Source organism: Suricata suricatta, chromosome 6, assembly GCF_006229205.1.
Source record: "Suricata suricatta isolate VVHF042 chromosome 6, meerkat_22Aug2017_6uvM2_HiC, whole genome shotgun sequence".
NCBI lineage: Eukaryota > Metazoa > Chordata > Mammalia > Carnivora > Herpestidae > Suricata > Suricata suricatta.
In genome coordinates, this window is record NC_043705.1 from 15,092,320 (window position 1) to 15,102,136 (window position 9,817).

Here is a 9,817-nt window from a genome sequence, read left to right on the forward strand (position 1 = left end):
ACTCTAGGAATTTCTGCAAGACTGCTTCATGGACTCTGGTGAAGATTCAGGAAATCCAACTGTTTGGGATCCCACATGGTCACCCACACTGCCTATGGCCTGTTTTACATATTCAGCTGCCACAGGGGCCTTGTGGGTAAACACTGTGTTCTGTGTGTGTATCCTGACCTGCAGGCTAAGCTTTAGGATGATAAAAACCGGACCTCTGCCCACACCCTTCTCCAGCATCATTAAAGAAAGATCAGCTCACATCATGTAGTAGCACAGACTGCTTTCCAGGGAAGCTGCAGTAGCAGTAGAGACACATGCATAATGCGTGTCTGTGCACTAAAATGCTTTGAGAAGAGAATTGAGCTAGGCAAAATAGGACTCACGGTGAAATGGTGCAGCCCGAGGCATAGGCGTGGTGTCCCGTGTAGCGGACTTCACAGCGCACAACATTGTTAGAATAGTCTGATTCCGGCACCAGGTAGCTGGGGTTCACGCTGACCTAGGCAATGAAAATATCATCCATGTTTCAGAATTCATCAGCAGTGTTTGCTGGTACTTTCTTCCTATTTCCACAGGGCTACAACAAGGAAATGCTTCAACTACATCAAGCATGGAGACAGTTTAAAAAGTTAGGCAAGCAGTAGAACTCTGGAGAAGTTATAGATTTCTGGTTTAGAAATATTTCAGTTTGCCCGGGTGGCTCAGTTAAGTGTCAGACTTTGGCTCAGGTCATGATCTCACCATTCGTGAGTTCCAGCCCCGCCTGGAGTTCTTTCCTGACAGCTCAGAGCCTGGAGCCTGCTTCGGGCTCTCTCTCTTTCTTTCTCTCTCTCTCTCTCTCTCAAAAATAAACAGTAAAAAAAAAAAAAAGAAACATTTGGGGGTGCCTGGGTGGCTCAGTTGGTTAAGTGTCCAACTCTTGATTTCTGCTCAGGTCATGATCTCACAGATTGTGAGTTAGTTCCAGTCCCATATTGGGCTCTGTGCTGACAGTGTGGAGCCTACTTGGGTCTCTCTTTCTCTTTCTCGCTCAAAATAAATAAATAAACCTCAAAAAAAGTTTTAAAGAAATATTTCTAGGCGATATCTAATTGCTTACAGGGCTGTGATTATTTAACACTGAATTCAGAAGGGGAGGCCCATTGAGTTGCAGTCGAAATAAATTACAGGTTTCTATTTTCAAAGGTCTCTACCTTTAGAATGTAGTTTCCTGGTTTTACATCTGTAATATCAATCCATTGGCAGTCTATGTCTGCATTGTAGGTATCATAGCAGCCAGGACTCAACCCCTAAAGGAAACAGAATTTAAAAATTTTGTAAGTTTGTAGAAGGTTAGAATATGCTAAAGAATGTGCTTATTATTTACAAATTAAATTTTAAGTTAGTACTTACAAGAGTTTGACATAAAACTATACTTATATTGCATCTCCTTTGAGAAGTATATATTACTCAGCCTTATAGCACCTCCAGCTAAAAAAAATACAGGACTAATATAAGTAGTAGTACATCTAGCTTCTTAAATGTGTCATCAATTACCAGTGATAAATACAATCTTAAGTGACCAAATAGGCCTCCACCAAAATTCTAGAATATCACCAGTTCGGGAATAAAGGCCATGTAACAATCCACCTAGTTCACATATCCTCAGTGCAACAACCCTTCCCAGTCTCTCTTGGAAACTACCTTCCTTTACTCTGCCCTGACTTTATAGTGTTTGTGCTCTGATGCTCTGCATTATGATTGTACTGTATGAGAACATATCTAACTAGACATTATAAGCTCCTTAAGAGTGGAGGTTTGTCGCATTTTTGAGTAGCTAACATTTATGAAGTATGTATCATGTGCCAAGAACAATCTCAAACATGTTACATCTATAAGTTCAATGTTCACAACTACATGAGCGATTATTATCCCCATTTTACATATGAGGAAAATGAGGCACTGTAAGGTCAGTTAAGTCACTGAAGGATGTATAGCTAGTAAGTTGCTAAGGTGGTTTTGCATTTAGGCATTTGGAGTCCAGGATCCCTATTTTCAACCAATACTCTCCCTCTCTCTTCTCTCTCTTCTTTCTTCTCTCTCCCTCCCTCCCTCCCTCTCCCTCTCCCTCTCCCTCCCTCTCTCTCTCTCTCTCTCTCTCTCTCTCATCACTGGAATATTTTATTGAATTAAAGGGATGAATGTATGCCTCAATGAATGAATACCACATCACTCCACTTGCTAAGATATTCACTTCAATGAGGAAATGAATGGCTTCTACAGGCTGGGAGGAGGAAACTTCCAGTAAGATACAGTCCTTGCTCTCCAGAATATTACAGTCTGGTGGGGAATATCTGCTCAAATTGGAGCACATAGTTAAAAAAACATTTTAAACTGTAAATTTTAAAGTGTATGTTGGAATCATTTTAACTCATTATTGCCATTTAATTTCAGCACCCAAAATTTCTTTGGTGCTTGAGATCACCTTGGTCACCAAAGACATGGAAAAATCATCTAAAAACCTTCTACCAAAGCTGTGTCTGTGCGGCAGGCAATATAGCACAGACAGGCCGGATTCCAGAACACCTTTGCCACGGCAGGGAGAGCCTTATTTCCACTTTGTCACACCACCCTGCAACCATTCGTAACAGGAGGCTGAGGAAACCTATAATGAAGAATTCTTAGTGTCTGGTCCCAGCACGTGATTCTGATTCTGGCACATATTAGATGCTCAGGAAGTGTTAGCTCCCCTCACTGTTGCTACTGCTACTACTCCCAATTCCCACCACCTCCGTGGCCTTGTAACACCTCCGCTCCTTGAACTAGATACCTAGTGAAGACTGTTTCAAACAGTGCTACAATGCTGATTCTACATTCAAGGGAACAACAGACCTTTAAGAGCTACTGAAACTGGTTCATGCGCTGGAAGTTAAGTGATTAACTTTGATTATTTGAACCAGCACACAAAGAACAGGAATTCAGGAATTTCTAAGGCCATAAAAAAAAAGAGGCATTTCATGTATTCAAATTCAAACTTTAAAAACAGATGAAATGTAGAACCTTAGCCCACATTGTCTAAATTCCCTGTTTGGTTTTAGCAAAAGAGAACCACTGGTTACATTAAATTAATGAGGTTAATGGAACTGTTTCTAGTTTCATATATATTAAATGTGTAAATTTGCTACCTGGGAACTTAAGAGTTACAGGAAAGTATAGATATAAAGAAGTTATATCTATTTTTATATTTGGGTACATTTTTAAATATAATTTATTGTCAAATTGGCTTCCATACAACACCCAGTGCCCATCCCAAGTGCCCCCTTCAATCCCCAGCACCCACATTCCCCCTCCCCCACCCTCATCCACTCTCAGTTGTTCTCTGTATTGAAGAGTCTCTTATTGGTTTGCCCCCCTCCCTCACTGTAACTTCCCCCCTCCTTCCCTTGTACGTTTAAACCATGTTACAATACAGCTAATCTCAGGAAACTTTGGGGCTTTGTCAGAATTTTTTCCCCTTTAAGTGAAGTCTGTTGAAGAAACACCAGTCTAGTGAAAAACACGGGTACAAACATCACTTGTAATGCAAGACCTGGTGAACAGTGGTTAATCAGGACATACATGGAAGGTGATTAATAAGAAAATTACCATTGATAATGAAGTGGGGTCACATTCATTGGATGACTAGAAGTATTATAAATACCTATAGACCTAAATTCAGATATTTCGACAGAGAGCTGTCCAGAGCACCTCTTTTTCTACATGGAGGGAATAAACTCCAGATCCCCTCCATAGGCGGGAGGCTACTGTGGGGCCGGACATTGCCGAATGAAACGGGAATGTCTCTGCCCACATATGTGTAATGTGTGGGTAGGTTACATCTCCTTTTATTTAAACAATAAGTGCTTCCTCCCAGGCATGTGGAATTGAACCTTTTCCTCCCTCCAATTGCTATGGTGCTTTAAGCCCAGAGAAAGAAGCAGCGGTGACATTTAGGTCACCAGAAAGCTTCCTGCCACAGCCCTAGAATTTAGTCCCCAAGATGCCAGCTGCTGATCCCTTCATGCCCTGCCTTATGTACATTCACGACTCCTTGCCAAGATTCCTGCTGGAGTTAAATTATAATGTCCTTTCTACAAATGAGGGTTTCTTATGGAAATACTGGCCTGGCTTTTAACTGACACACATTTTCCCATTATAAGGCATACACATTGCTTAGGTCAGCACTATTTTTTAAAATCCATCCCAAGGACATCTGACATCAATTATACTGTACACTTAAATATATATGCGTGGAGAAAGAAACTGAGACCTTCTATTCTTATTTGCTTAAAAGTCAGACCGATGTTCAAGAGCTTTGCAAGAAACTTTGGTTTCTCTTTGTTGACGAGCCCCAGTCACCATTCTGTCTCTAGCTTAGTAGGCGGAGGGAGGAATGGTTTTGAAGGGGAGAACACAGAGGTGTCTTTCACACAGTTACTTACCACGCCAGTTAAACAATACAGAAGGAGTGCAGATACTGGAAGTCATTCAGATTTTTTCAGAGACTAAACCGCTGCTTTTCATCGTGAGCATAGTGATTATGCACCTTGACCGTCTATGATGATGAAATGCTTTAAAAATCATTTGAGTTATGAAGCCACCAGTTTCCTTTTCCCAATTATTTTCTGCCTTGACCAGATAGAGGACCCCCTAAATGATACAGTTTTTCCTGCAGGTGCCTGATTTCAGGCAGCCAGCCTACCTGTGTATGCGCGGTACATGCAAACCGCCTGTGGTAGCCATAGTCACAGGAGGTGTCCTCCAGACAGAAACTTGCTTTGTGGCCTTCCGCCACCCTCCTCTGGGTGCTGGCATCGAGTAGGTCATAGTGGCTGAATTCATCCATGCTGTGGTAATGTCTGAAGACCCACACAACAGAGAGACAGAGGTCAGGAACATACAGAGAAAGACATGAGGATTTTAGATGACTTCCCCACAGCCTCCCACGCTTGTTTGCACATTAAAATTGAGATCAAGTTTGGGGCACCTCGGTGGCTTAGTACATTGACCGTCTGACTCTGATCTCACATTTCCTAAGATCAAGCCCCGTGTCGGACTCTGCACTGTTACACGGAGCCTGCTGGGGATTCTCTCTTCTCAAAATAGATAAATAAACTTAAAAAAAAATACTTATAAAATTGAGACCAAGTTTATCTTTTCTTTTAATGCTTATTGTACTTTTGAGAGGGGGGGGGGCAAGCTGGAGGAGAGGTGGAGAGAGAGGAAGACAGAATCCAAAGCAGGCTTCAGGCTCTGAGCTGTAAGCAGAGAACCCAATGCAGGGCTCAAACCCACGTACTGTGAGATCATGACCTGAGCCAAAGTCCAACACTTAACTGACTGAGCCACCCAGGTGCCCCAAGATTAAGTTTATCTTAAAGCTAGATTCATGCTAGCTCTCCCACACACTCCCCCACCCCAACCCTACCCCCGACCCAGAGACAGAGATCTAACTTTGCTTTTAGGAAAAACAGACTTATTTTGAGCATTTTGCTTTCTATGATAACCTGTTTCATCTTTGAATATCTAATAGAAATAGACAATAAACTATCTGTGTTTAAGTAAAACTTGCCATATGCTCTCTAGTATATTTCTTTTGGCTGCCAATACTGACGTTTCATTCCAAACAAAAGAGCACATGACTCTTGGGAGGTTTCTGTGAGTTTTTAAAAAAGTGAGTTCTCACATATTTGAAACCTTTACTCAAACGCAAAGGAGAAATGTGGTGCGTTTTCCCCACCGTGAATATTTAACTAGTGTCAACTTTTATTGAGAAATAAAATAATTCCATTTTATCAGAAAAGTAGGTGTTCATATCTGGTTTTCTCATTTCGTTAAAGGAAAGGTGCTGAGCTGTTTGTCTTCTCCCATAAGGAAAGAATAAGAAAAAAAAACAACCTGTTCAAATTGCCGAAGGTTTGAGGGTATCCTTCAGGATTCCCTGGCAGTAAATACCTGGGCAAGCTACCAAGGCAAATTCTAGAATTACCTTATGTAAAGATCTTTAAATTTAGGAGAGAACAGGCATTTACCCTGGGTTTGATACAGGCCTTTTAAAAGACAGAGGTCAGTCCTTGTCAGCTCATGGAATCTATCATCACTGTCTTTCTTTGCAAGTGGTATATAGATCCTTCTGCTAACAACTTGTGGCCTTTAGTAAATGCTGCCTCACTGTAGATGATCTTGGCTGTTGTTAACAAGCTTTTGTGGTTGTTGTTTTTAGAACTCTTGTAGTATATTGGAATAAAATTCTAATGAAGCCCACTGTTGTACCCTGTAGCAGCTTTAATCATCTGGTCTTAGAATTTCCATTTTAAAAGATAAAAGGATCTTGTAGCTGATGTATTTTCTTAAACATAGATTCCCTCGATGATGTCACCTTACGAAGAGAAAGTTCTAAATGTAAATACCTAAGAGCAGTGTTCTCCCTCCTCTATAAAAAACTAAGACTTGGCATTTTTCATATCAAGGACCACCTGGAAAAGGAAGGAGCAATTCAGAAGTCTCCAGGAGGCCCCTCCACTTACTGGTGACAGCTGTGCCATTCCCAGGAGTATCTTGGCCGGCTTGGTAAGAAATCTGACGTCCCTTGGTTTTTCACTCTCTGGGGGAATCGCAGCAGCACCCTGTGATCATAATCTCTGACATCTGCCCTGTATGCTGAGCTGTGATTTTGAAAAAGGAAGCACTATTATTTCCACAAGATATTAACTCAAGGCAAAGTACAACCACAACCTTTATAGTTTATAATGGAGACTCCCCCCACCCGCCTCCACCCCCCCCCACCCCGGCTAGACTATGGTTGCAACAGGCCAGCAGCACATCTTGCTTCTTTTGTTTATGAAACTGAATCCCTGGGTCCCCGAATGGTGCCTGGCAAGTGGCCAGAGCTCAGTTGTGAATGTTTGTGGAATGAGTAAATGAATGACAACTAGGGACATCTGCAGTTAAAAAGTGAGAAGAAAAAATAACCAAATCAGCATTAACTATGTACACATGATACATCAGTTGTGTGCTTGTAATCAGTTCTTGATAAGCCACATGAATGTGTAGAGATGCTCGCAAATTAAAAAAAAAAAAAGTATGTCCTTTTTAAGAACTTTGCATTTCGTGGCACCTGGGTGACTCAGTAGGTTAAGTGTCTGACTCTTGGTTTCAGCTCAGGTCATGATCTCCTGGTTCTTCAGTCCAAGCCCCACATGGGGCTCTGTGCTGACCCCACAGAGCCTGCTTGGGATTCTCTCTCCCTCCCTGAGCCCTTCCCCTGCTTGTTCTCTCTCACAACACAAATAAACCTAAAAGTTAAAAAAAAAGAACTTTGAATTTCACAATACGTTTCTTCTTTAAGTGGAGAAATCATTCTAAAAGCATAAACCCAGATTAGATAAATAATTTTGTAACTTCACTATCTGCAAAACAATGGCATGACTGTAATAATATCATAGAGAGAGCAATGGAGTGAATGATGCAAGACTCAGGAATGAAAATGGTAAGTTTGGCTTTCTTCTCTTCCTTCAGCCTGACAGTTACAAAGAGCCAAAGTGGGAGAAAGATCTAGCTGAACAGATCACTATTACTGTGTTCCTTCTAATATATGTTGTGTGGATATATATTCAGATAATACTGAATTTTTTCACTTTGCACTTGAACAGTTTTTTATGAGACCTATCAAAACATCTTTTGCTCCCTCTGCTGGTTTCCCAGCAACAAAGTCAGAGGATTCCATTCCCCAAATCGCTATGATTTTATTTTAGGACGGAATCAAAAACAAAGCTTTTGCTCGCGCTCTTATTCAGGTTGAAGTAATCCCAAAACAACCAGGCTAAACTGTGGCCTTCAACAAAAGAAGAAAACCAAAGCTTTGCTCATGAGGGGTGCCCCACTGGCAAGTTAGCCCTCAGTTTTTTAAGAGGATGTTAACAAGCTCTTCGATTAAAATATATTCAATCACGTTACCGCACAGTTCTTTAGCTCCAAAGTATGAGGATCTTGGGGGGAAAAAAAAAGCATGAGATGTCAACTCTCCACGGTAAGGGTTGGCTCCATCTCCCTGATTTGTGTCAGGATTTGAAAGACAGAGGAAGAACCCACAGAAATCTTCAACACGTTAAACACTCTCCATCCTGGTCAGCATGACCAGCAGACCAACATTCCACTTCCCGGCTCTAGCCCCATTTCCCAACTCTTGTCTGCGTGGAAGGGGAGCTGTGGGAACGGGGCTCGGGAGCAGCGCCTGAACCACGACGGTGCAGCCAGGCCTAGGAGGTCCCAGCCAGTACCTGGCCAAGCAGTTCTCCTCCGCTGCACATCGCAGGTTGTACATGGACATCTTCTGCACGTACGTGGAAGCCTGGATGTAGTAGGGGTCTGGCACCAGGTCCGGAAGACCTAAACGTCAGCAGGCGACGGGGGTGGGGGAGGTAGCAGTGAGACAGCCCAGTATCCCTTCCCCCACCCGACCCCGGCTTCAGGTCCCCTCACCCTTCACCCTTTGCCCAATCCGACTGCGGGTAGCTGGAGAACCGGATGCCCTGGGCTGCAAAGCTAAGAGGAAAGAAAGCAGGAGGGGCCTGGAGCGCGGTTTGCACCAGATTCCAGGGCTGTCTCTGCTGGCGCAGGGGGAGGGATCGGATCTGCGGGGACTCGGGCCTGCCGCGCCCAGGCAGCCACGTCGGGGAGCCAGACTTGGGGAAGGGGTGCCCGGCTGCTTCGGGCGACTTGGGGGTGCTTACCGTACTGGAAGTAGCCGGTGCCGTATCCGGGCCGGTACCTGCTCCCGGGCCGGGGCCTTTCGTACGTGTCATAGTAGTTGTAATAGGGGTTGTCGTCGGTGTACTTGTAAGGGTTGTACGGGTCGTCGCCCACCATGCCTTCTACGCGGCTAGGCGGCTGCAGGTTACTGAGCGCCGGGCGCTCTCCTGGCTCCGTCCGGTTGCCGTCGCGCGAGTCCCCAGCGTCGCGGGCCCCAGACGGAGAGTAGCCGGCTTGGAACCAGTGGCGAGCAGCGGGTCTGGGTCGGCCCGCGCCCCCCGAGGAGCCCGCGGTCCGCTCCCGGGGCGCCGCCGTGCGGTTGCGGAGCAGCAGGATCGGCGTGCGCGGCTGCGGGGGGGCGGCGGCGTCGGCAGCGCCCTGGGCGGTGGTGCCCGGGTCCCGTCGGCGCTGCGGCTGGTACTGCGAGCCCAGGCTCAGCAGGCTGAACACCTGCCCGTTGTTCTCCCATTGGATCCGCTGGCGCCAGGCGGCCGGAGCCGCTGCCGCCGGCTGGCGAGGGGGCTGTTGCTGGCCTGCGGCCGGCTGGGCGCAGCGCAGGAGTGCGCAGAGCTGCAGCGGCCCGAGCAGGAGCGCGGTCCAGGCGAAGCGCATCGCTCCCTTTGCCCGACTGCCCCCACTCCTGGAGGACGGAGCTCGGACACCAGACACACGGGGCCCAAACGTGAGACAGGGAGAACTCTCGGGCCGGGGAGGCGGGCGACTCGCGGGTCACTCAGTCCCCACCGAGCAACGCCAAGGGTGGGCTGCAGACCCTCGTCCAGTAAAGGCGGCTGCTGGGACGTGGCACCCGCCCGTCTCCTCTTTCCCAGTCCTTCTTTCTGGAAGGCGACGGGGAGCGGCGGTGGTGGCGGCGGCCCCGGCGAGTGGGCAGCGTCTGGAGTGAAGAAAGGAGGAGAGATTTTAAACTTTCTGGCACGTTTGCAAAGTTACACAAGCAGTTCTGGCCCGGCAGCCCCTCCGCTATTTGTTCACGTAATGCGATTGGAAACGTGCGAGGCGGACAGCTCCTCGCCTCTGCCCCTCCCTCCCCGTCCTG

The 9,817-nt window shown here is 45.9% G+C and overlaps 1 protein-coding gene across 1 annotated transcript; it reads right to left on the minus strand.

Moving 5' to 3' along the window:
- Nucleotides 1-370: 370 nt before the first annotated feature.
- LOX (lysyl oxidase) lies at nucleotides 371-9,372 on the minus strand. The gene is made up of 6 exons (XM_029942463.1): nucleotides 8,742-9,372; nucleotides 8,289-8,397; nucleotides 6,537-6,674; nucleotides 4,712-4,868; nucleotides 1,185-1,280; nucleotides 371-490 (listed from the first exon to the last, which is right to left on the minus strand). The coding sequence occupies exons 1-6, from the start codon at nucleotides 9,370-9,372 to the stop codon at nucleotides 371-373; spliced, it is 1,251 nt and encodes a 416-aa protein (XP_029798323.1).
- Nucleotides 9,373-9,817: the final 445 nt, after the last annotated feature.

Bases quoted from the DNA above. Each gene is read 5' to 3' on its own strand.
- LOX (XM_029942463.1), bottom strand. From the start codon at position 9,372: ATGCGCTTCGCCTGGACCGCGCTCCTGCTCGGGCCGCTGCAGCTCTGC. The intron at 4,869-6,536 runs GTAAGTGGAGGG...GTGGGTCTTCAG, and splicing joins GAATGGCACAGCTGTCACCA to ACATTACCACAGCATGGATG. The intron at 491-1,184 runs GTAGAGACCTTT...TTCATTGCCTAG, and splicing joins CAGGAAACTACATTCTAAAG to GTCAGCGTGAACCCCAGCTA.